Here is a 27,102-nt window from a genome sequence, read left to right on the forward strand (position 1 = left end):
AGAAGCAAGCGTCTGGGAGTGCCCCTCCCTGGGGCGAGCGTCTTGGACCAATGGGAAACAGCGGTTGAATGGAGTGGCGTGGCGTGACCCCCGGGACCTGGACGGGATCCTGGCGGGGAGGGGCGGGGCGGCCAACCGGGCAAATGGCTGTGTGGAGCCTGGGAGGCCACCTTGGCCTGCGCAGGTGCCTCGGCGCTACCGCTGGCAGGGTTCTGAGTGTCCGTCTGCAGAGCCGCGGTCCCCAGGGCGTGGAAAGCGGGGATGGGTGAGTGCCTGGCGAGGAGGGTCACTCGGATTCCTGCCAGGTGGAACGTCCCACCGCGCGAGGTCTTGGGGGCAGCTGCCAGGTGACGTCCAGCTGACTTAAGATCCCTTGGCGTCACTATGGCAACACTGGAACCTTTGAAGGCAGAGGTGGAGCTATGGTTGCACCAATCGGAAGCCCCGCGGTCACGGCGTTGGCCTGAGCCTGGCCTTGGTGGGCCAGGGGGGACGTCTTGCCTGTGGTTTCACGGGGCGGGGGTGGGGGTGGAAGGGGGGGGAGATTCCTCAACTTGGATTTTACTTAGTAGGAAGAGTTTACTTAGTAGGAAGTAAATGCACCAACATTTTCTTAACCCTGACTTATACCACACTGCCATTGAGTCCACTCTGATTCATAGCGAGAATTTCTCCGTCCCTGTAAATGCTGACGGAGCAGACAGCCTCATCTTCCTCCCTGGAACAGCTGGTGAGCTTGAACTGGCGACCTTGAGGTGAGCAGCCTGTTTACCTTGACAGCACCACCAGGGCTCCTTCGCTTCCATTGTGCTGCTTCGATAGTCTACCACCTTCCCAACCCTCCGAACCCTTTGAGCATCAAAAACTGAGGAATTCATATATGTTATATCTGAATCAGATAATAATAATTCATATTATGCCAGGAAGGACAAATTGAGGAGGAATGGTGTTACCTTCACCATCAAGGAGAACATTTCAAAATCCCTTTTGAATGACAAGGCTGTCTGTGGTAGGATAATTTAGCCCACTCCTCTACAAGACTTGTTAGTGCGACTGATTCAAATTTATGCATCGATCACTAAAGCCATTAGTGAAGAAACTAAAGAATTCAGCCAATTTCTGCAGTCTGAAGTTGATCAAACAGGCAATCAAACTGCACTAATAATTACTGGTGATCGGGATAGAAAAGTTGGAAGCAAGGAAGATTGGGAGTTGGACAATACGGTCTGGTGGTAGAAATGAAGCTGGGGAATGCATGATAGAATTTTGTAAGACCAACAACTTCTTTCTTTCTTTTTTCAACAACTACTTTATTATATTTTTCCCTACCACATAAATAGAAATTATACACATGGACCTTGCCAGATGGAATACACAGAGATCAAATTGACTACATCCGTGGAAAGGGTCAAAGAATCTCATTACCATCAGTCAGAACAAGGCCCGGGGCTGACTGTGAAGTGGGCCATCAATTGCTTATATATAAGTTCAAATTGAAGCTGAAGGAAATTACAAGTTCACAAGAGACCAAAGAACACCCAGAGTAAATCCCTTCTGAATTTAGAGATCACCTCAAGGATAGAGTTGATGCATTGGACACTAATGATCAAAGACCACAGAAGTTGTGGGAGGACATAAATATCATGTGTAAAGAAGCTGAAAGATGATTTAAAGATAAGAAAGATAAAACCAAAATGAACGTCAGGATAAATGATGAAAGTTGCTCTACGGATATAAGCCAAAACCAAACCATTGCCATCAAGTGGATACCGACTCATAGCAACCCTGTAGGACAGAGTAGAATTGCCCTTGGAAGTTTCTGAAACTGTAACTCTTTATGGGAGTAGAAAGCCTTATCTTCCAAGGAGTGGCTGGTGGTTTCCAACTGTTGACTTGCAGATAAGCAGCCCAACGGGTACCACTATGCCACCAGGTCTCCTTCTGTGGGTATATCAAAGCAGAAACAGCTTGAAAAAGTGACATTAAAAAGATAAACATGTGCACTGGTCCAGATAAGAGTTCTCGACACACGAAATCCAGGACAGATAAACCCTTCGGGAACGAAATGGGAGTAGGGAAACCATGAGGGTAGGAGGAAGGGGGTGGGATGGGAAAGGGGGTTAAAGGGGGAACCAATTGCAATGATTTATGTATAACCTTCCTGCCGCCCCCTGAGGAGGATGAACAACAGAAACATGGGAAATAGCGGATGTTGTAAGATATGAAAATAATAATACGTTATTTATCAAGGGTTCATGAGGGAGGGAAAAACTGAAAACAAGTAGAAAATGTTTTGGAAAGGATGACGGCAACATATATACACGTGTACTTGATACAATTGATGTATGGGTTGTTATAAGAGTTGTGAGAATCCTAATAAAATTTATGAGTTATTAAAAAAAAAAAGAAAGAAACGCTGAACAGGAAATTTCAAAGGGAAGTTCCAGAGAGGACAAAGTAAAGAATTATAATGAAATGTGGAAGAGTAAGAAAAAAAGAAAATGATTAGGACAAAGAATGTACAGATGTGCTTTATGCAATTGATGTATGTATATGTATGGATTGTGATAAGAGTTGTATGAGCCCCTAATAAAGTGTTTTAAAAAAATGCAAAAAAAAAAAGAAATGTGGAAGAGTAACAAAACCAGAAGGAGAGGACATTTCCCAAGCTGAACGAACTAAAGAAAAAGTTAAGTCTTGGGTTGTAGTACTGAAGGATCCTACAGGCACAATGATGCACGACACATCAAAAGAAGGTGGAAGGAATACTTAGTCACTGTGCCAAAAGTAATGTCTCATGTTGACACATTCCAAGAGATCGTACATGATCAAGAACCAATCATGAAGGAAAAAGGTACACTATCTTGAAGGCCGTGGCATAAAACAAGGCTCCAAAAATTAACGGAATACCAGTCGAAATCTTTCAGCAAAATACTGGAAGCGCTCACTCATCCAAGTTAAAAGGCAGCTTACCTAGCCAACTAACTGAAAGAGGTTCACATTTGTTCTCCATTCCATAGAAAAGTGACCAAGACGCGCATGGGGATTATCAAAGAGTATCATTAATATCACACACACGTATAAATCTGCTGGAGATGATTAGCAGTTGTCCATTGACAGGGAGCTGCCGGAAATTCCGGCTAGATCCAGAAGAGGCCATGGAATGCGGGCTCTCGTTGCTGACATCAGCTAGGCCTGGCTCAAAGCAGAGGATACCAGAAAGAAGTGTTGTCCTGACTGTGCAAAGGCATATGACGATGGGGATCATGACAAGAACAACAAACAGTAAACAGCTAGCTATGACTAACATTGCCGAGAGTGGACATTCCAGAACACTAAATTGTGCTCGTGGTGGGTGCTGGGAACGTTCCAGGTAATGCTTACAATCCACTTAACGTAGCGCCTGGACGATAGGAAGTGACCGAATAAGTTCTTTAAGCAACTATTGAGCATCTATTTGCAGCAGAGCACATTCATTTTGGGTAGCTGTAGACTTACTAGATGTACTACCCTCAACACAAGGTTCTCATGCTTCGGCCATGTTATAGCATGAGTCAGGACTTCATTTCTCTTCCCCGCTGAATAGTATTCCATCACATGTATATCCTTTATCTTGTTTTCCCATGCGTCTGGGGGAAGGCCTCACTTAATATTTATTATTGATATTTATTTTTTCTTAGGTCACAACCTCCCACAAAGACACCGAAGGTCCCCAAGATATACACCAAAACAGGAGACAAAGGTAGGTTGGGATCAATTGTACCTCAGGATGCACGCTCACGCCATCCTTCCAAGTCCTTTCAAAAGTGTATGATAGATCTCAAGACACTGGAATGAAAAATGCCCACTCTATACTCGTAAGAAGTGATAGAAGCAAACAGAAGAACAATCCATCCATACAAGGGGGCTTCAAAAAGTGTGGGGGGAAATTGGAATTAAAAAGATATCAGGATTTTTCCACCTTCTTTCTGAAGCGGTCTCGTACTCACACCTGCATAGAAGTTGGGTTGCTTGGCTTGTATGCAGCACATGGGCGTGAATCATGGGGTAACACAGGAAGAGGTTAACTGTGGCTGTTAGCTGCTGTTGAGTCGGTTCCAACCCGTAGCTACCCTGTGCACAGTGGTCCTGGGCCATCCTCACAATTGTTCCTCTGCCTGAACCCGTTGCTGCAGCCACTGTGTCAATCCTCATTGAGGGCCTTCCTCATTTCGCAGCCGCGCTACTTTACCAAGCATCATGTCCATCTCCAAGGACCCGTCTCTCCTGACAACATGTCCAAAGTATGTAAGACAAAGTCTCGCCATCCTTGCCTCTAGAGAGCACTCTGGCCAGACTTCTTCCAAGACAGATTTGTTTGTTTTTTTGGCAGTCCATGGTACTTTCAAGATTCTTTGCCAACCCACAATTCAACTGCATTGATTCTTCTTCAGTCTTATTTATTCAATATCCAACTTTCAGATGCACATTAAAGTACGTGATTGACATGGAATTCAGGAAAGATAAACCCTTCAGGGACAGTAGTGGGAGTAGCGATAACATGAGGGTAGGGGGATGGTCAGGGAGGGGAAAGGTAAGAAAGGGGGAACCCATTACAAGACTGTCTATTTAACTCTGACCCTCACCCCTGCTGAAGGGGATGAATAACAGAAATGTGGGTGAAGGGAGACAATGGACAGTGTAAGCTAGGAAATAATAACAATATATAATTGATCAAGGATTCACAAGGGTCGGAGGGTGCGGGGGGCAGGAGAAACAAGAGGAGCTTATACCAAGGGCTCAAGTAGAAAATGTTTTGGAAATGATTGCAACACATTTACAAATATGCTTGATACAATCGATGTATGGAATATTGTAAAAACCCCCAATAAAATGATTTTTTAAATGTGATCGAAAATATCATGACTTGGGTATCACCCAAAGCCGCCTCCCCGTTTCTCCACATTCTAAGGAGGTCTTGTGCAGTAGACGCGCCCAATGCAGTACATCTTTTAAGCTCTTGACTGCTGCTTCCGTGAGCATTGATTGTGGATCCAAGCAGGACATGATCCTTGACAACTTCAACCTTTTCTCCATTGACCATGTTGTTGGCTACCGGTCTCCTTGTGAGGATCTGGGTTTTCTTGACATTGAGCTATATTCCAGAGGCCACCATCTTTGACCTTCATGAGCAAGCGCTTCAAGTCCTCCTCACTTTCGGCAGTTTGTTTCTCATCTCAAAGTTCTTTCTATTAGACTGAGGGTTTTCTTCCGGTGGACTAAAGCTTCTGCTGGATGGAGGGAGAGAGGGAAGGGCTGGTTTTGTCTGGTCTCATCTAGAATCTGTGGCTTGGTTTTTTTCCCTTGCCTTCTTTCGGTGTAAGACAGGCTGAGTATGTGTGCATTGCATTATACTATCTTACTCGGTCTTCGACAGCTGCCTTTTGGAATTGTCTGTTCTGCTTTTGGACTTCATTTCTTCCATTTGCCTTAGCTGCTCTACGGAGTCTCTTCTGATGTCTACTTTGCTTTTTCTGTTTTAGAAGAAGCACCACCGTGATGCATGCTCCTTAGAAATGAGGCTGGTGAGCCTGCGTCTCACGTACTTTGCACGCGTTCCAAGGAGAAGGACCTCCTACTTAGGAAAGAGTTAAAACGAGGCAGGCCCTCAATGAGATGGATTGACACAGTGGCTGCCCCAAGGGGTTCGGACCTGACAGTGGTTGTGTGGCTGGCCCAGGGCCAGCCGGTGTTCACACTGTTGCACACTGGGGTCTCTCAGTCAGAATGACTCCTAGGCACTCGCAACAACACACAGGTACTGTCTGGTTTGTTTTGCTTTTTTCGGTAGCAAGATGGCTAGTGCACAGCAACGACATTTAAAGCAGCGGTTCTCAACCTGTGGGTCGCGACCCCTTTGGGGGTCAAACGACCCTTTCACAAAGGTCACCCGATTCATCACAGTACCAAAATGACAGTGATGAAGTAGCATCGAAAGTAATGTTATGGTTGGGCGGGGGGGTCACCACCACTTGAGGGACTGTAAGAAAGGGTCGTGGCATGGGGAAGGTGGAGACCCACTGCCTTAAGAGAAAGCATTCCAAGAAAGATGTCAGGATGGTGGTAACCCTTGTCAGGTAGCAACTGGAAGAGGGCACCTGGGGGTCACAGGGCACTGGCTGTGTTGGCTCTTGACCACTGGTACTGATCACTGAAGCGCATTCATTCTCATCCGCTTGTACGCAGTTGGTTTTCTGGGTCTATGTTGAGGTATACGCTTTATACCCCAAAAATAACATACCAGCAAATGAAAGTTCGCATTTGAGCCAGCTAGCCATTTACACGCGTGATGCACACATGACATACACATGATACATGCATGAAAGCTGGACAGTGATGAGGGTGGCTGAAGGAGTGATGCCTTCGAATCATGATGTGGGTGGAGAATACCGACTGTATCACGGATCGCCAAAAGCACATACGTCTGTCTAGGAAGGAGTCCAGCCAGTGTTCCCTGGAAGTGAGGCTGGTGAGACTCCATCTTCCATACTTCGGACAGGTTATCAGGAGAGATGAATCCTTGGAAAGGGACACCTTGATTTGTAAACTGAGGGTCGGCAAAAAAACAAAAGGACCAGGAAAACCCTCAACGAGGGCTTGACACGGTGAATTCCACAATGCGGCTCAAACCTAACAACTGGGAGGATGGTGCAGGCCTGGCCACGCTTCCCTCTGTTGTACTGTGGGCGGGGATGGACTGGAGGCCCCCCTGACGGCGACACGTTAATCCCACAGGGTTTTCTAGCACTTTCACCGGCGAAAGGAGACCTAAAGACGACCAGGTGTTTGAAGCTGTGGGCACGACAGACGAGTTAAGTTCGCTTATTGGGTAAGGCCCGGAGGCTGGGGTAGGCGTCTGTGAGTGTGTTGAAGACGGCCGGCCCATGGTGGGCTGGCCTCAGCCTGGAAGCATAGGGGCCATCTCCTAGGCTGAAGACCCCTGCCCCTTCTGGCCCTGCCTGTGCCTGGACTGGTGCCTGGCCCTCACCAGGCAGAGCTGCCTCCCTCACCCCCTGGCTCCCCCACTTTTCAAGCAAGCCTGTGTGGGTGTGTGACATGCTCAGTGTGGTCTGCCGCTTCCCTCACCCTCACCCCGAGGCCAGGAAGATCCAGTTTGGACTGCTCGCCTCCCAATGGGCAGTGGGTGTTACAGCAGCCCGTGTTGAGTCAGGGCTCGGGATGCAGTAACAGCCAGCCTGGGAACCTCGATGTTCTGGCTTCCAGCCCCTGGTGGGCCGGCTGGGGCTTGCGCTGTGGGACTCCGGGGGGCAGGACAACCTTCTGCCGGAAATTATCACAGGAGCACAGGGACGCTGGAGCAGGGTCTCAGAACTTCTACCAGAGGAGCCACCCTGGCTCCTGGGTCATTGGCCAGTCAGGCCCAGGGTCTCCTGGCCCCGGCATGGTACAGCTCGCCACCCTCAGCAAGCTTGCAGAGACCCTCTGCAAGGCTGGCTGGCTCACGCAGTGCCCCTGGTAAAGGGCACGGCCATCACAGGCCGACTGCAAACTGAATCAGTCCCACCGACATGCCAGCCTGCCCCAGGGTCTGCAGAACAGCCTTTTCCTGACACTCCACTGCTAACCCTCTGAGTGCCGCCACCTGCTCCCTGCCAGGGCCGTGGCTGGGGCGGAAGACAGGGCAGCAGTCAGAGGGAGCCAGAGCCAGATGCCTGGTCTCTGTCTGGAGCAGTTTGCTTTCCCCGCCCGCCTCCTCGTGTGGAACTCCACTCAGCTTTCACAATCTCCCCGCCAGCATCACCGCCTCCAGGAAGCCCTCCCTGATGACCAGCCGAGGCAGCAAGTCTCGTCCTCGCCTTCCAAACACAGCCTCCCGTTGGCACCTTCACACTGTGCCATCTGCTCAGTCTCTCCCTCCCCTGCTGGCCCCCAACCCTGCTGCACAGAGCCGGTCTGCTCTGCTCCCCACTGAGTCACCTGGCCTGGCCAGGGGAGGCGCCCAGAAGTAGTGGCTGAGCGGGTGAACGAGGAGCAAAAGGCCTTCCGAGAAGGAAATCGCCCGATCCGAACAGAAGGTTAATATGTTCTTGATTGTCAGCAAGCACAGTGGCATCGCGGCTATTAGGGCACCATTAGCTGCCTGGCCTGCCACCCAGGAGTCTCCCAGCCAGGCCCTGGGCTTGTTCCACTGGAGCCCAGTCGCTGTCCCTTCCTCTCCCAGGCTTGCGATGGAGCTGATGGCAGAAAGAGGCCACCCGTTTGCCGAGGAGCTTCAGAAGGTGAGTGGTGGGGTGGTCTTTCCACCAGAGAGGTGCTCCCCCCACAGGTGGGCAGTGGGGGTGCGTTCATGAGGGAAGTGTAAGGGGCCTGCATTCTCTCTGCCCAGGGGACCCCGGGCAGTGTCTGGAGACAGCTGTGGTGTTCCTAAGTTGGGGCAGGGCTACTGGCATCCAGTGGGTAGTGCCCAGGGCGGCTGCTGCACATCCTACAGCGCACAGGTCACAGCCCACCGCAAAGAAGGACCGGGCCTTGGGGTCAGGAGCCAGTGCCGTGGACAGGGTGAAGCTGGAGGCAGCCCCCACGCCGTGTTAGTCATACGGCGGTGCTCCTGAAGGTGTCCTGGTGGCGTAGTGGTGATGCATTGGGCTGCTAACTGCAGGTCTGCAGTTCAAAACCACCGGCCGCTCGGTGGGAGATAGACGGGGCTTTTTTACTCCCGTTTAGAGCAACAGTCTCGGAAACTCACAGAGGCAGTTCCACCCTGTCCAAGAGGGTCCCTGTGAGTTGGCCGGGACTCGATGACGGTGAGCTTGATTTTCGATGTGAAAGCAGTGGGCCACACTCTGACCCACAGTGGGAACCTCAGGAACAGCCACTGGCCACCTTCTCAGCCACGGCCACGTTGAGGGGTTCAGGTGTTTGCGACCCGGTCCTTGGAGGGTCGGTCCCTGTGGCGGCGGTCTTACTCCTCCTACCCAGCCCAGGCTGTGCCTCTCTGATGCTTCCAGGCCCAAGGAGACCAGTCCTCCATCGCTCCCCGCAGACGCCCTGGAGGTCGGGGGTGGTGCGCACATTTCACAGGGGTCAACTGAGAGCCAGATATGGAGACTGCCCAGTGACCTCCCAACAGCCAGGACTCAGCGGAGCCTCATTCATTTGTACATAGATGCCTCTGTCCCACCCCCAGCCCCTAGGGCAGGGCCAGCCTGGGGCACCCAGTGTCTCCTCTCCCTGCCACTCTGTCACCGTGAACTGCCAGTCAGCTCAAGGGGCCTGGCCGGGGTGGAATCAGAAGCAGATGCCCTTCTGGGCCCAGGAGCTGGCATTGTCCTCTCTGCCAGGCCTGACGGGCTGCCCCTGCTCCCGCAAACCTGCTGCCCCAGCTGTTCCTCCTGTTTCCAGAATCCCCCGCCCTCCCCAAGCCCCGCTGACGCCCAGCTCCTGCCGCTCAGTGTGGAGAGCACCTCCCATTTGGTGAGGAGCCCTGGAGGCGTAGTGAGTTTCAAGTTGAGCTGCTAACTGCAGGGTCAGCCGTTTCAAACCAGCGGCCACTCTCAAAGAGAAAGACGAGGCTTTCTACTGTCATCAAGAGTTCTTCTCGGAAGCCCCCAGGGGCAGCTCTTCTCTGTCACTGTGAGTTGGAATGGACCCAAGGACAATGGTCTCTTAGCCCAAGAGCTAACCAGAAAATCAAAGCCATCCCTACAATGTGGATTCTAGCATGGTGGGGACCCTCCAGCAAGCTGCCCACAGGGCTTCCGAGGCTGCTTGTCTTGACGGACATGAACAGCTGCCTCTTTCTCTGCAGACCCGCGGTGGGTTGGAACCTCTGGCCCTTGAGCCGCAGCACCACCAGGACCCCCCTCTGTTTTTCCCCCAGGTCCAGTGCACACTGCAGGATGTCGGCTCCGCCCTCGCGACTCCCCGATCCTCGGCCAGAGAGGCGCACTTAAGTAACTCTCCAGCCTGCTGTGTGTGTGTGGGGGGGCTGAGTGGGGGGCCTGAGTGTCACTCCCAGTCACCCACAGCTGGGCCAGGCAGCCCTGCTCATGGGCTGGGCCGGTAAGGACCCGGGTTGGTGTGCTTGGTTCCCGGGCTGGGGACACCTCGGGGCGCGTGTCCGTGGTGGCGCGCTCCGCGCCTCATGCGTCTTCTGCCTGCCCCGACTCCTCAGAGCACACCGCGTTCCCGGAGGGGCCTGTGCTGGAGCTGGAGCAGTGGATTGACAAGTACGCCAGCCAGCTCCCGCCTCTCACAGCCTTCATCCTGCCGGTGCGTGCCCGCAGCCTTTCCCCCGGGGGCGGCCCCAGGGCACAGTCAGGTGCCCTGTCTGCCCTCCAACACCCCTCTGTCCTCCAGTCAGGGGGCAAGAGCAGCGCAGCACTGCACCTCTGCCGGACCGTGTGCCGCCGAGCCGAGAGACGGTAAGGGGCCTGAAGAAGGCGGCAGGGAGCCTGGTGGGGTGGGGAGAGGACCCAGCCCCTCACTGATAGGCCTCCGTCATGCCTGGTCTCTGCCCGCTGAGACCACCATTCCAAAGGGAGGTCATTACACACGGCCACACAAGCCAGGGCCTTCCAGCCCATTCCAACTCCCAGCGACCCTCGAGGACCGCAGAGACCGGGCCAGGGGGTCTGTCTCCAAGGTGCTCAGTCCCCATGGAAGCAGAATCTTTCTTCCACGGAGCTGCTTAGGGGCCCAAGCCTCTGACCTCCGGCTTAGCAGCTGAGCACTTAACCACTGCAACACCACAGCCCCGCAAACAAACCACTACACGATGTCGTTTCACGTCACCATCAGGGCGAGGAGGAGCCCTGCCCACAAGGTCAGCCGTGGGGAACCACCAGCCGGTCCTCAGGAGGAAGATGGGGTTCTCTACTCCCATCGACTGACCGTCTCGGAAACTCACAGGGCAGGTCTACCCAGTCCTGTAGGGTCGCTCTGAGTCGGCACCCACTGGGACGGCAGGGAGGGGGATGTGGCAGATGAGCGTGGAAAAGGTGGGAATAGGCTAGTGTGTGTGTGTGTGTGTGTGTGTGTGTGTGTGTGTGTGTGTGTGTGTACATTCATCCCCAAGACGCAACACTCTAAAGACCAGGGTGCTCAGTCCCTATGGGAGAGAGGACGTCTCCTTGAACTGAGCGTGACAGAGTGACTGTCCTACAGGCCCAGATGGCGAGGCTCTGAGGAGCGAGGCGGTGGGGGGAACACTGCGAGGGCAGAGGTGGGGGGCGCGGTCTGCCTGGAAAGAACTAAAGGGCGGTGGGCAGAGGCTGGATGGGCACAGCCTCCCGGGCTAGCGGGAGTAGCCCCGACCCTGCGAGCCACAGGGGGTACCTGGTGGGCTGCAGGCATCCTCTGATGAGATCGGACCTCCATTTGGGAAGGACCCCGCTGGCTGCTGGGTAGAGAAGGGCCTAGAGGGGCCCTGCGTGGGAGCCAGGTGAAAGCTGTCAGCAGACCAACCCCAAACGCCCTGACTCAGAGGTGGGGAGGACAGACCGCCAGAAGCTACTGACAGGCTTCTCAAGGAGACTCAAAAGGAGGAATTACAACAACAATATTTATACAGCAGGAGCAGGCTTTACCGAGAAGCAGCCCTAAAGCTGTGCTCAGAGACAGCCGACGGTGCTGGGCCTGGAACGTGCTCTTCACCATCCCAGGAGAGCGATGAGGGGAGGGAGATGGGGTTCAGAGGGGCCATGATGGAGTCAGGGCCTCTGAGGCCAGGTGTGTCTGACCCCAAACCCCAACGTCTCACCACAGTTCCATATCACAAAGCTGGTGTCCCTTGCCAAAAGGCTTCTGCTCCCAGAGATCTCAGTCCACATAAAATGCTTTGCATTGGAAAGGAAATAATGGCGAGCTTCAGAAACTATGCAGGTCAGCACTACTGAGACTAGCAGGCAAATGGAGAAGGCCTGTTCCATCCTGGACCGACAGGCCAGCCAGGTGACCAGTCACACGAGAGGACCACGCTCCTTAGCGAAGAGAGTCCCCCGAGATCCCTCAGGCACCCCCTGCCCAGGAGAAGGCTCAGGAGGCAGGAACTGGGTGGGAAGGACGGATGGACCCAGGGAGGACATGGAAGAAGGGGCTACTTTATAGGGACGACAACTGACATCACGAGTTAAAATAGGGATGCACTGTGGAAGGCCAGTTTGCTCTGTAAACTTTGACCAAAATCACTCTCTAAAAGTTTTTTTTAAGTGGGGGTGGGGTGGGGGTAGGATGCAAAGGCCCAACGTGGGGACTGACTGAGCAGGCTGTGTCTGGGCACCCAGACAGCTGTCCAGCGGCAGAGTGACAGTGGACAGACAGGATGGTGTGGAAACAGTACACGCCTGGCGGGTGGCTGCAGTTGCAGGGACATTTGGGCACTGGAGACCTGGCCTCGACGCACGCCCTGATGGAGAACTGGCCTTGCCTGCTGTGTGGCCTGGCTGGGGACACAAACCCTGAGCCTCCGTTTTCTCATCTTGAGAGTAGGGTGGGTGCTCACAGCATGAGCTAATCTGACAGCTGCTGGGCTGGGAGGTGGGGCAGGGGGTGGGGGCGGGGCACCTGGCCCGGCCCTCGACACGTCTAGAGGGTCCACACGCTGGCTGGACAGCGCCTGTGAGTGGAGATTCAGGCGGAGAACTGGGAGGTAGGTTTGCTGGGGACTTTTTCTCCCTGTGAAGAGGGAGGCCCCAGGTGATGCCTCCCAGTCAGGCACTCGGATGCTAACCAAATGGCTGGCGGTCTGAGCCCATCCAGGGGCACCTCGGAAGAAAGGGCTGGCAGTCTGCTGCTTAGAAACCAGCCCTGGAGCCCGCTGGGCAGCCCGCTGACACACAGGGTGTTGTGTGCTCCCCTCCCTGGACGTTGCTCTAAGTCAGGCGTCCTCAAACTATGTCCCGCGGGCCACATGCAGCCCACCGAGGACATTTATCCAGCTCGCCAGGTGTTTTTGCCCCGTTTGTTTTTTTACTTCAAAATAAGATAATGTGCAGTGTGCATAGGGATTTGTTCATAGTTTTATTTTAAAAAACTATAGTCCGACCCTCCAATGGTTCTGAGGGACAGTGAACTGGCCCCGTTTAAAAAGTTTGAGGACCCCTGCTCTAAGTTGTAACTGAGGAGGTACATCACAGGGTGGCCCCCGGGAATGAAAAGTCACAGCCCCACCCTCAGGGAGGCCCCCTTCCAGGCCACCCACATGACCTGCCTCCAACAAGGGGTCAGCACCTTGTTGAATTGGTGCTGGTTTTCTATGAGGAATGGCTCAGGGGCAGGTCAGGGGTGGCTTGGTGGCTTGGGGCTCAGGGCTCCGTGCCAGGAGATGATGTGCTGAGGTGTATCTTCCCCCTCCAGCGTGGTGCCCCTCGTCCAGATGGGAGAGACGGATGCCAACGTGGCCAAGTTCCTAAACAGGTACTTCGGTGGGCTTCTGAGACCCTGAGCACATCCTGTGCGCATGGGGCCACTCATCCCCGTGGAGCAGGCTGGAGGGGCAGGCCGGGACATGGCCCGTCAGTCACTGTGTAGCTATCACATGCCGAGCAGATGCTGATCCTGTCCCCAGGGAGGTGAAGACACAGCCAGCAAAGAAACCTGAGTGCACAGTGGCCGGCCTGGGACCCGAGTGGGCCTCAGTGACCAGCCCTGGCCCGGGAGGACTCCTCAGCCTCCCAGCCTGCCCGGGGCCTTGCCTTGTGCAGGCCTGTGTGGGAAAGGGGCAGCGGCAGGGACTGAACAGGGAGAGAAGGTGGGAGCGGTGCTCAGGGAGCCGTCACAGGAAGGGCCCACCTGCCTGCGAACCGGCTTCTGGCTGCAACACTCCTCCATGGGGATGGGATGGGTCCCAGCAATTCTGCTCCTTCCCACAGCTTCCCACCGTCCCCACAGCTGTCTCCCAGCAGCCTCTGCAGCCCCATGGTGTGACGGGTCACCGGCCGGGGCCAGTCATCCTGGGCCCAGGCCTCACGATGGTGGGGTCCAGGGCCTTCATGCCCCAAGCCCAAGAGCTTCCTGCCCACACTTCAGTCTCTCTGAAGATTAGAAACCAGCCCAGGGCGTGGACACGGGCACCTGCCCTGAGAGGCTACAGTGGGGGCAGGGCTAGGGGGGGTGGACCTCGGCTAACCCAGAAACTTCCAGCGCCACCCATCCAGCCCATCTGCCCATCTCTCCCCCGGGGCCCGTCATTTGTGCTTCCTCCTCACAGGTGAATTCGGCAAGCACTCTGTTATCTCGCGTCCTCTCTCAGCGGTGCCTCTGCCTCTCTCTCCTGCAGACTCAGCGACTACCTCTTCACCTTAGCCAGATACGCCGCCCTCCAGGAGGGGGTCCAGGAAAAGATGTACCGGAAGCCCTGAGCGGAGCACGGCCGAGCGCTGGAGATGGTGGCTGGGGTGTCAAGAGGCGGGGACAGAGATGGATCCTCCACCCTCTGGGCCCTGAAGCTCACCCCCAGAGACCCGCACCCCGACCTCTGTCTAGACTCCGCCGTGGTCCACAGCGCAGGCCCCGCTCCTGCTGCAGGCTCTCCTCGGCCTCAGGGACGGAGGGATGCGTTCCAGGTTGGGGGCACGGAAGGGAGGGTGACAAGGTGATGGCTGGGATGAGAAGGATCCCTGTGGGAAAAAGGAATAAAAGTGGAAAAGCCTGAGCCTGTGTGTGTGTGTGTGTGTGTGTGTGTGTGTGTGTGTGTGTGTGTGTGTGTGTGTGAGAGAGAGAGAGAGAGAGAGAGAGAGAGAGAGAGCTTGAATGACTATGTCCTCAGGTTGTTCAAGGATGTGTACCGCTCCCAGAGGCCCTTGGAAATGTAATTGTGATTTACCTGTGTCCGAGGGGCTGTCGCTGTCACATTTATAAAAGAGAAGGCAGCCAGAGTTTGGGAGTAGAGTCACCTCTGAGCCACCCATCACTACCCCAGAGTGAGGCGAAGGCTGGCGATAGATTTACAGGCCAGGCCTCAGCATCAGCCTGCAGGCTGGGGCTGAAGGACGTGGGGGGCGGAGAACAAGCTCCAAAGAGGACAGAGACCCCCTGGCGAGAGAGACACCAGCCCTCCAGGAGGGCATGCCCTGCCCCTGCCCATCAGATGGTGGCAGGACTCCAAGGGGGCGTGGCCCCGCTGGAGAAAATGAGGTCTTCACTTCCGGGCGCGGCTGACAGCCAGCAGCCGTATTTCTCTGCGGTCGCACTTGGCTGGTTTATGCCTCTTCGAGCCACGTATTTCATTTCCGCTGTCACCCGTGCTCCCTCCCGCCCCGAGCCCGCACCCCCAGCGCCAGCCACGTCCTTGGGAAGGGAATATTTATGGAGGGCGGCGAGGCAGCCCCGAGAACCCCAACGCTGCCCGCTGCTTAATTGCAGGAGATGACTTTTGGAAGGGCAGGCTCTTGCTAACTGTCAGGGCTGGTGGCCGCCATCCAGCAGTCATTTGTTGTGGCGGGGCCTGCTCTGCTCCCCACGCGGTGACAAACACGAGGTGACAAGCAAGGCGGGGGGGGGGGCACATGACTCACAGGCAATCAGCACACCTTCCTACCACCTCACTACCAGTTTCTCAGGAGGAGCAAGCAGATCTCCTCTCTCCTGGGCCCTCCAGTTTCCCCCACACTGCCGTGGAACCTCAGAAACCCGCTGTGGGCCGGGCAGCCAGAGCTGGATGAGCCCTCTCGGAAGTGGCCGCGTCCACTGCCCCCCTCACCCCGGGTGAGCAGCAGCTTTGGGATGCAGTAATAGCAGCCAGCGTGGAGCCTGTCGGCAGAACTGCAAACAGGACAAGGTGTCGGCAAAGACCAATGGTGTCTAGGAGTCTTTTAAAAAATAAAACCTTGATTCTGACTCATAGCAGGAGTATAGGGCAGGCCAGAACTGTGGGTTTCCAAGACTGTAACTCTTCATAGGCCTAGAAAGAAAGCCTCACAGTTCTCCCACGGAGCAACTAGTGGTTTGGAACTGCTGACCTTGCAGTTAGCAGCCCAATGTGTAACCACCAGGCCAGCAGGACTCCTCTGAGTCCTGGTGTACAAATTGTTAAGATGCTCAGCTGCTAACCAAAGGTTTGGAGGTTTGAGAAAGAGCGACTTGGCCATCTACTTCCCAAGACCATCCACTGACAGCCCCACCTGTACTTGGGCCGTCACACGGTCGGATCCACAGGAACCGGCATGTTTGTTGTTGTTGGAAACACTCTCAACCCACTGCCGTTGAGTCGATACCGACTCATAGCGACCCTACAGGCAGAGAAGCACACACTGCCTTGTGAGTTTCTTCCCCATCCTCCTCTCTCGGAGAGCTGGTGGCTTGGAACTGCTGACCTTACCCATCCTGGCCATTTAATGGCGGCGGTTCTCACTGTGCCATCTAAGTCTCGAGGCCAAGAACAGCTCACCTCAGAATCTTCCTGGACAGACATCGGTGCCCTGCACTCCACCAGCCACTGCAAGGCGTCCTGCAAAGACAAGGGGAACCTTTTGCGCAGATGCAGCGTCCCCAGGTGACCACCTTAGGACCCAGACCATGGCAGGTCCTGGAACTACCGGTCCGGTTCTTCCCAGGACAAGCCGTGACAGGACTGCCAAGCCCAGCTCTGCACCTTCTGGCTGGCCGGCAGGACACGCCCAGGATCCCCGGAGGGGGTCCTCCCCATGCCTCCACCCTAAGCCAGCCACCCAGAAGAGGCGTCGGGACCGGACGCGGCTTCTTGGGCAGAGCCCTAATAAGTCGCAATAAAACCTGAGTCGAACCACGTGACCCCTTTGGGCACCTACCACACTCTCCTCCAGTATTTTGAATCCAGGGGGGAAACTTCCTAAAATAAATAAAGACACCCTGGTGACACAATGGTTAAGCATTTGTCTCCTGTTAACTGAAAGGTCGGCTGTTCAGACCCACAGGCAGGGAGAAAGGGAGAAAGACCTGGCATTCCGCTTCTGTAAAGATTCCAACCTGGGAAACCCCGCGGGGCAGTTCTACTCTCTTCTGAGTGGATGGGAGTCGGCATTCATGGTCTGACAACAACCAAGTTAAAAAACATACAATCCAAGGTCAGCCGTTCGAAATCACCAGCTGCTCCTCGAGAGAAAGGTGAGACTTCCTACTCCCATAGAGAGTGACAGTCTCAGAAACCCACAGGGGCGGTTCTGCTCTGTCCTATTGGGTCGCTATGAGTTGGCATCGACTCGAGGCAGCGAGTTTGGTTTAGATTGATCTAGCAAGCCCCACACTGCCAACCCTCCCAATGGCAGTGCAGGGTGGTAACACAGCACTCTGTTTCTATCAACACTGTGATGCTTGCACATAGGGATACTTTGGGGGTTGTTTTGGCAGTAATCGTAGGGGACACTGAGTTTCTGTTGAGGATGCTGGGAAAATCAGGAGCTGGAAAATGGTGCTGGTCCTATGAGCGTGAAAGCCAATTCACTGAGTTGCACTTAAAAAGCATGGAAATGGCACACATGTTGTTTATGTTGTTGCTCTAAATGCGCGCTCAAGCCCCTTCCGACTCTTAGCCACCCTGTGTGCAACTGAATGAAACCCCGCCTGACCAGGCGCCAGCCTCACACACAGTCCCATGGGTGAGCCCCGTGTCACGGCCACTGTGTCCGTCCATCTTGTCGAGGGTCTGCCCCTCCACTTTACCAGGCATGACACCCTTCTCCAGGGACGGGTCCCTTCTGGTGACACATCCAAAGTATCCGAGATGCAGTCTTGCCATCCTGGCCTCTGAGGCAGCGGTTTTCAACCTGTGGGGCACGACCCTTTGGGGGGTTGAAGGACCCTTTTACTGGGGTGGCCCGATTCATCACAGTAGCAAAGTGACAGTGATGAAGTAGCAACGAAAATAATGTTATGGTGGGAGGGTCGCCACCACCTGAGGCACTGTAGTCAATGGTCGCGGCGTTAGGGATGTTGAGAACCCCTGCATTCCGGCTGTACTTCTTCCGAGACAGATCTGTTTGTTCTTCTGGCAGTCCATAGTCCTTTCGATATTTTTGCCAGCACTGTAATTCAAATGCATCTATTCTCCGGTCTTTCTTATCCTTAAATATACATATATATGTCTATGCCACAATAATGAGGATTTAAACACGGATGCAGCAGTAAAATCCCTTAACTGGAAGATCACCGAGTCAGAATCGGTCCCCTGACAGTAGGTTGGTTAATGGGTGTCTTGGCATGCCCTGAAATTTTGTCCCCTGGAAAATCCCTCCCTTGCCTCCCCTTGCCCGGGTCCTGCTCTGCAGCTCACGGCGCTGAGCTGCTGTGACTGTCAGTTGCCATCAAGTGGAAGCCATCCAGTGGTGACCACAGGGTTTCCAAGGTCGGGACCTTTAAGAAGCAGATCACCAGCATTGTCTTCTGAGGTGCCTCCGGTTGGATTCGAACAGCTCACCCTCCAGTTAGTGGCTGAGCACCTAGCTGGTTGCACCCGGCCAAGGACCACTGACGGTTGGCCAGCCTGTTTGAGGAAGCCCACACCGCTAGCATGCTGTGCCCCAGGCACCAAGCCACTGACACGAGCCTGTGTCAGCCTCACAGTGCCGGTGAGGAAACGGAGGTTCAGAGGGGAGAGCCCAGGTACCCCAGCAGGATGGGGGGCCTAGGACCCGGCCTCCGCCCCCTGCTTGTTTGACAGTCATTTCCATCACAGCCTGGCTGCGCCTCCCTGCCTCATTTCTCATCTTCCTTTCCCCGAACTGATATTTCATGGCTATTGTTAATGTGCATTTTTCACTGAGTAATTTTCGCAGCCCGAACTTGTAACACATCCCAATGACAAATGTCCGCGGTTCCGAGTCCCCCGTCAGCCGCAATGTCACCCTCGCCCCCTCCCCGGCATCTCCTTCCGACAGCCCATCCGGTTTTATGAGCACCCCGTCCCAGCCCTCACGGCCAAACCTTTAAGAATCCAGAGGCATTTCGAGGGTAATTGAATAAAATTCTTTGTATAATAAATTCCGCATGAATGCTACATAAATCAGGGCCGGGAAGGATTTGTGGCTCGGCCCTCCCCACAGGATGGGGCTCAGGAATCTGGCAGCCAGGACTGGACCCAAGTGGGTCGTCCTTTGATTAGCAAGAGGAATAAATTCATCCCTGTCGGCTACTGGGGGTGTCATTTTAATGTGCCTCGGTCTATTGCTTTTCTTCTCTGGGGGTCCCTTGTGGGCAGTAGCGTTTGAGCCTATTGAGGGCGGGGGAGGGGAAGGTCGGGGAGACCTAGGAACTTGAGGAATGCCCCTGGGGTTCTCCCACTCCCACTTTTGGAAACAGACGCTTCTAAGGCCGTACTCCCGTCTTTGGAAGGATGCTGAACGCCGTGGGTGCTTGAGGTAAAAGTCCAAATTCTTGTGGCGGCCTCATCCTGCAGTCTCTTCAGGTGGGGGTGGGGGACCCTGCAGTCACCACCTTGAGGTGTGAGAGCAAACTCCAGGGGCTGGTTGGGAGGCTGGGGAGATGGCTCTGATGCCCACAAGATTGTGCAGGGCAGTGAGTGCCAGCCAAGGGTGTGGCGGGGCCTGGGGCCTTGAAGAGACTGGGCTTTGAAACCAGCTGTCACGTGCCAGCTTCGGGCAAGTCATCCCAGCGTTCTCAGACTCCGCATCACCATCTGTAAAATGGGGGCAGCACAAACACCACCTCAGAGGGTCCTTGGGAGGGTTTATTTTGTTAGATGCCCTCCAGTCGGTTCCAACTCGTAGCGACCGTGGCGGTCAGTTACATATACTCCTGTCAACTTGAGCGAAGGGGTGGAGTCTAGACCGGCAGTCAGGTCCTAGCCAATGATGCCTCAGTGGGGGCGTGGCCTTCTGCTGAGGATTCTGGGAACTCCTGTCTTCCTACCTGAGTGAGGGGGCCATATTCTCTGCTTCACCTTCCTGTGGACAAGTCACATGGAGCCAGAGCCCTGGAGATGCGCCCACTGCCATTGGACCCACGGGACTTTCCACCCACTGGCCTGTGATCTTCCTGCATTCGGCATCATTGCAAGTGCTGCGTGAGTCTGAAGAAGAATTCATGGGCAAATATCGGACTTATGGACTTGACCTGGATTGGACTGGGATATTTTATTGGTGAATGAATTCTCCCTATAAAGTTCTCTCTTACATATATATGAGTGTCTCTGGATTTGTTTCTCTAGTCCACCTGAACTAACGCAGTGACCCTATGCCCAACAGAAGGAAACACTGCCCGGTCCTGAACCAGCCTCACGATTGTTCTTGTGTCTGAATCCCTTTTCGGTCCATCTTGGCGAGAGTCTGCCTCTTTTCCATGGCTCTCCGCTTCCCCCAGCACAATGTCCTCCTCCGGGGGCTGGGCTCTCCTGACAGCATGCATGTCCAAAGTACGTGGGATGCAGTCTTTCCATCCTTGCCTCCAAGGAGCATTCTGGCTGGACGTCTTCCGAGATAGGTCCGTTTGTTCTTTTGGTAGTCCGTGGAACTTGGACTATTCTTCGCCAGAAACCATCAACCAAACGCATCAGATTTCCTTTGCTCTTCCTTAGTCAATGTCCCAACTTTCTTAGGCCTAGGAGGTGCCTGAAAATACCACGGCTTGGGTCAGCGCACCTGTCCTCAAAAGAACATCCTTGCTTTTCAACGGTAGGTCTTGGGCAGCAGACTTACCCAACACAACTAGACTGGGAAGGTTAAGTGAGCGACCGACTGAAAGGGCACGGCATGCCCACCTGGCCAACACTGGCTGCTGTTTCCGCAGTTGCTGACTTATGGTAGTGATGATTATCTGAGCTTAAGTCACTTCCAAGCAGAGTCATCCTGAGCAAACTTTAAACGACTCTGAGCCTGTCTTCATCTTTCCCACAGGGATCAAAATGCTGAATTCCAAGCCTTTGGGCCCGTCACAGGTAGCGGCTCACACAAACGTAGCGATTTTCGTTGCACTTACATCGTTTTGTCCTTTTCAAAGCACTTTCAAAGCTCAGGAAGCCCCGGTGGCGTAGCGGTGATGCGTTGGGCTGCTAGCCACCAGGCCAGCAGTTCGAAACCACCAGCCACTCCATGGGAGAAAGCTGAGGCTTCCTACTTCCATAAAGAATTACAGCCTTGGACACCCGCAGGGGCAGTCCGACTCTGTCCTATAGGGTCGCTCTGAGTCAGAACCGACTCGATGGCAGGGTGTTGGGTGGTGGCTTTCATTTTCCCTTCCAAAAAGCGCAGGCCTGGGTGAAGCACCTGTTTGTGCAGTTGGTTCTGATTCATGGCAACCCACCTGTTACAGGGAACTGTTAACCTACAGACTGGAAGTTCAGACCCACCCAGGAGTGCCTCGGAAGAAAGGCCTGGAGGTCTGCTTCTGTAACGATCACGGCCGAGCAAGCCCGGCAAAGCATGCCGGGGAGTCAGAGAATGCCCCGATGGCCGGGGGTTCGTTTTGGCTTGGCCTCGTTGTGGTCCGGAGCTTTTCACACCTGTTTGTACAATCACGGCCCACCCTAAGAGCGCGCCTTAAGATCTCTGCACGTCCTTTACCCCCCATTTAACAGGCGCCCTGGTGGGGTCGTGGTTACAAGTCGGGTTGCTAGCTGCAGTGTCCGCAGTTCACAACCACCAGCTGCTCTGTGGGAGCCAGACGAGGGTTTCTACTTCCATTCAATCGAGGGGTCAGTTCTAACCAGCCCTCTAAGGGTCGCCTCATCGACTCTATGGCGGTGAGTTTAGGCTTTTGGTCTAATGACCCTATCAAGTAGACGGGACGATGGCCACTAGTCATCGAAGCCTGCGAACACGGAAACAGAAGGAGACGTGCTTGGCCAGGGTCACATCATGCAGCGAGGATGAGGCCAGTCAGGGCTTGAGCTGAGACCTGCCTGCCTCAACATCTTCTCTGTTCCACGGTGACTCCGCTGCCCACGCCTCTGGGGCGCTCTCCAGGGGGAGGGCCCTGGAGTCTTCTGGTTCACATGGGACGGCCACCTTGGGACAGCGGTCAATGTGATCAGCCAGTCATTCATTGGCACATGAGGAGGAGGAGGAGGAGGAGGAAGAGGAGGAGGAGGAGGAGGAGGAGGAGAAGGAGGAGGAGGAGGAGGAGGAGAGGGTTCTGTGAGGCAGGTGGGAAGCGGGTGCCAGCTCAGGTGGCCCGGGGTGCATGGAAGGAGTCGATGTCATCAAGGGATCTCGCTGGACCTGACCTGGGCACCTACTCAGTGACCTCCCACGTTCAGCTCCGGGATGGGCTCTTCCGCCCCATCCCTGCGCATCCACAGCGGCCAAGTCCCACGCCGGGGAGCCGCTTTCTTATTTACGATCACCTTGGAAGGGTCCAGCAGCCGTGGTGCTAAGGGCTGTTTATTCCTGTTTACAAGATTGATAGCTTCGCCTCGATGGCACACTGTCAGGACTGGGACGGATGGGCCCCCCAAGCCTCTTGCCGCCTGACTGCCTCGGCTGCGCGGGCATCTGTTAACGCTGCAGGAGCTGTAGACTCGAGTCGGGGACGCGATCACTCAACTGCACTGCTTGATGTGTGTGAGCGGCTGGAGAGCATGCGGTTGGGGGCCTGGTTGGGGTCCGACCCAGCCTGGTCCCCAGATGCAGACCCTCTGGGAAGTGGGCCCCACAGGACTTCGCTCCTGTCGTCGTTGGCGCCGTGATCTGAGCAGAAGGGAGCTGGCAGCACCCGGGCCGGTAGCTGCGTGGACGCCCCACTGGTGCTGTGGCTATTCATTAAGAGTCCCACCCCCGCGACCCCAGCTGTGCTCAGTAGCGTGGCGCCACAGGCTCTTCAAGGCGTGACCTTCCGGAAGTCGATTGCCAGGCCCGTCCTCCAAGGAGCTGCGGGGTGGCGTAGAACCACCGACCTTCTGGCGAGTCGCCGAGGGCTGAACTGTTTGTGCCGCACCTTAAACCAAAAAAGCCTGTTGCCCTCGAGAGGATGGGTTTGAACCGCCAACCTTTGGGTTAGTAGTGTCTGCAACCTGTTTGAGCCGCCGGGGGATTGTATGTCCCTCCCCAAACCAAGCTCACTGCCATCGAGTCAATTCCGACTCATGGCAACCCTTAGGGCAGTGTAGGGCTACCCTTGTGTGTTTCTGAAACTGTAAATCTTTATGGGTATAGAGTCTCGTCGTTCTCCCATGGAGTGGCTTGTAGGTTCAAACTGCCGGCCTCTCGGTCAATAGCCCAGCATGTAACCTACGGTGCGTTTCTTATTTGGAGTCAGGCACACACAGGAGCCCTGGTGGCAAAGTGGGTTACGTGTTGGGCTTGTTAGCCATGACCAGAAATGTCACGTCTCGGGATTCCTTCAAAGGAGACGGAGACTAGATGGAGGTTTCCGGGCTGTTTTTCATTACGGTGAAAAATGGAAAACAAATGTTCTACAACAGGGTGCTCTCTTAATGAATCGAATGAAATATTTCACATGAGACTGTCAGGTGATGCAGCGGTGTCTGTCTGCCCTCAAACCCTGGACCGGGGGACGAGGCAGCGGGTGCCAACACCGTCGGTCATTTGGAGAAAAGCTGGATCTGCCCCCCAGGCAACACTTCAATGGGGCCATCCATGGTCACCATTCTGCCCTCCTCATGTCAAGAGTCCCCATTCAGCCACCACCTCTGTCTCTGCTGGAAGGAACATGTTTCATGGTTTCTGGATGTCTAGACTCAACGGCTTTGGCTGCAGTGGGGTGGGAGTGTGTGTGTTTACCCCAGGGACAGGAAAGCGACCTCAACCCAGGTGACTGGCAGGAGTTGCCTGGAGGGGTGTGGAGCTGAGGCTGGGTTGAGACCCAGCAGGCCGTGCAGTAAACCCCATTAGTAACTTCTACCATGACCCTGGAGGCAAACAGTACAAGTGCCGAGTTTGATTATTTCTGAATGCCTGAGGCAAAGCTCCCACAGATCCTGAAGAGGCAGGGACAGGGAGGGGCCCAAGAGTGTGGTCAGACTGTCCCTAAGGACAGCTCTCCCAGTCCTGCAACCCCCCCGCCCCAATCCCACCCGCCTCTTGAGAGAATAAACAGGAAGACAGGGATTTCTTCTCAGTAGTTTTGAGGGGACAGATCATGGTCACAGATCCCGGAGAACCAAAGACTTATAAATCTGATTGATGAATTAGTCCCTCCTGATGCGCTCGATGCCGTAATTCAGCATCCGTAATTACATGGTACGTCAAGGCACGCAGAGCTCAGGTGAAAGTCAGTGTGATTTCTCCCCGCACCATCCGTCTGTCTCCCACAAACACCCAGCTTCCCTTTCTCTGCTGGCGGGGGCCCACGTACTCTTGGGGGTGGAGGGGCGTGCACCGAGTCTCTGGGTTCTCCAGCTGGACACCTTCCTGAGACAGCCCTGGGTTCACTCCTTGACGCCCGGCAGAGAGAAGCCATTCTGACCTGTGAAGCCACATGGGAACATGGACCGCACACCAGCAGGCGGGACATGGCCTTTGCTGTGGTCAGAGGTTCTGTCTGGATTTGCACATAAAGACAAGCCTCCCTTGCAGGGAGGTCTCCAGAACCAGCATTTCTTGGAGGGGGAGTGGTTGCATTTGTAGGAGACTCACACGCAGGTTTGTGGCCATCTCAGCCCTCCTGTATTAAGGCTGCCTTAGACACACCCCACGTGGGGCACAATTCTCCTTTGGAGCTGACAGGCTGCAGCTCAAGATCTCCTTTCCACTTCCATTGCAGCAGGTCAAGGGTCACGCTGGGAGCCGCAGGTGTCCCTGGCCCAGGGGCTGTGATGAGTACTGGGATGCTGACTCCTTATTGAAGGGGCACCTGGAGAAAAAACGGGTAGGTATTGAGACTTGCCGTATACTAGCGTGGGGACAGGAACGGAGGATTTTTCAGTGAGCCCTTGCCTTAGGCTGTCAGAAAAACCTGAGGTGGATGGATGTATCCTCAGACCAGCCATAAACATTCAGGCACTCAGAAACGGGCTGCAAGGTAACGGTACAACACGCCAAAGCCGGAACCTGGAAAGGTGAACCTGTCCCAGGAGGAAACTGCAGTTCTTTTTCACCAGAAGAGTGTGACGGAAAGGTGGCACAACGGCCATTCATAAAAGGATCCAAGTCGGGCTCTTGGGCCCTCTGGAGGCTGCTTGCCACCTTGGGACATGGGAGAGGGCACTGGGGTCAGCTGGCACGTATAGAAGCTGGCCTCAACTTTAGAGCCAGTGCCTTATCTCTTCAAACAACACTGCTGGCAAATAGCATACGTGACCGACAGCTGTTAACTCAGGTGGGGGTGGGGGGAGTCGTGCTGTGACTTGCCGAGCCCACTTCCAACCATGGGCCTTGACAAAGTCAGTGCATGGAGGAGGAGCAGTCAAAGAAGGCTCCACCAAGGAGGTCTCTCCCGTGAACCCTTTGGAATTGGCTTGATAACATTATTGATCATTGTAGCTGCTCTCTGGTTCTTGATCATCTTGATCACTTCCCCTTTTAGGAAACAACCGATGTCAACTGAGGAATAGTCCCCAGAAGTTGAGGTTACTCCCCTTCCTATGGCTTTGAAAGATCCATGTCCTGACTGCGTGCAAAGTGTATTGTATAATAAAACTAGAAACCGGAAGCCAGGAATTTATGTTAGATCTTGAGCAGGGTGAGCTATTGCAACCGAAACCCACGGAAATCTCAGAGGCTCGTTTGGAAGCTTTTGTGTAAGACTCTAAAAAAGTTTATCAGCCTCTTCTTTCCCCCCTCCTTATTTTGGTTACCACATAGGGGGTAGAATATGGTATCCCCCCTCCAGGAAATAACCCAAAGAGAAATAGAGTTCCTGGCCCTGATTTACCTTATACAGGGGCTTACAATGAAAATGGCATAAGAAAAGTTAACAAAGGTGTACAAGTTCCTTTTAGTAGTTTAAGTTTTATGGAACGGTTAGCAAGAGGAGGACCTCCATGATGTCTGAAGTCCACTGAAGCAAAGCTACCTATTGTGAGGCAACTCACACCTTGGTACAGAAAGACTTTTGGGAGTTTAATTTATGGGAACTTAGTGGAAAAGTAAGAACAAGAAATGAAAGCCCTAGAGGAACAGCTTAAGAAGGAACAGAAAGAACAGCCAAAGCCTCTCAAGTAATTTTTGTGATTGATAATGAAGTGTATTAATGCTTTATTGATTTCATAGTTAGAACAATGCGTTGGATGAAGTGTGCTCAGTTATTGTTGGAAGGTTTATGTCTATCACCCTTGTAGTTGAGACAATTTTAGTTTCAAGATGTACTAATTTTTTTAACATTTTATTAGGGGCTCATACAACTCTTATCACAACCCATACATATACATACATCAATTGTATAAAGCACATCTGTACATTCTTTACCCTAATCATTTTCAAATAATTTGCTCTCCACTTAAGCCCTTTGCATCAGGTCCTCTTTCCCCCCCTCCCCCATGAGCCCTCGATATTTTATAAATTATTTTGTCATATCTTGCCCTGTCTGGCATCTCCCTTCACCCCTTTTTCTGTTGTTCATCCCCCAGGGAGGAGGTCACATGTAGATCGTTGTAATCAGTTCTCTCTTTCCAACCTACTCACCCTCTACCCTCCTAGTATTGCCCCTCACACTCCTGAAGGGATCATCCGCCCTGGATTTCCTGTGCCTCCAGCTCCTATCTGTACCAGTGTACATCCTCTGGTCTAGCCAGACTTGCAAGGTAGAATTTGGATCATGGTAGTTGGGGGGGGGGATGTACTAATTTTTAACCAAGAATCATGATGTGATTTATGTAACTTGTTCCGGTCTTATGGCCTGAGAATTTCCTGATGTATGACCTCAGGCCATAAGCTTTAAGCCAAGAAAAAGAATATATAAGTTGAAGCGTTGCATGAATAAAATTGGAAAAGTCACCTGCAACTTTGGAGTCGTGTGGTTTCTGTCTCCCACTCGCCAACGCCGTGACCCACCTTGAGGGACCCCTGGACCTTGCTGCAGCTGGACTGCGGCAGTGACTCATGGCGCCCCCCTCTCCCGGTTATAGAGCAGAATGGCTCCCGAGGTTTTCCAGGCTGCGGTCTTGATGGGGGAGCCTGGTGCTGCAGTGATTTAAGCACTGGGCTGCTAAGTGCAAAGGCCAGAAGTTCAAACCCACCCACCCACTGATCCAAGGGAGAAAGACGAGGCTGTCTG

General features: G+C 53.9%; 1 protein-coding gene across 1 annotated transcript; it reads left to right on the forward strand.

Moving 5' to 3' along the window:
• The first annotated feature begins 105 nt into the window (after positions 1-105).
• On the forward strand, positions 106-14,647 carry MMAB (metabolism of cobalamin associated B). Its single transcript, XM_075534448.1, has 9 exons — positions 106-265; positions 3,681-3,742; positions 6,775-6,868; positions 8,222-8,279; positions 9,881-9,953; positions 10,175-10,272; positions 10,360-10,424; positions 13,357-13,416; positions 14,279-14,647. Exons 1-9 carry the CDS (start codon positions 144-146, stop codon positions 14,358-14,360), a joined length of 714 nt encoding a protein of 237 aa, XP_075390563.1. The 5' UTR covers positions 106-143; the 3' UTR covers positions 14,361-14,647.
• Positions 14,648-27,102: the final 12,455 nt, after the last annotated feature.

This window comes from Tenrec ecaudatus, chromosome 16, assembly GCF_050624435.1.
Source record: "Tenrec ecaudatus isolate mTenEca1 chromosome 16, mTenEca1.hap1, whole genome shotgun sequence".
Classification (NCBI taxonomy): Eukaryota; Metazoa; Chordata; class Mammalia; order Afrosoricida; family Tenrecidae; genus Tenrec; species Tenrec ecaudatus.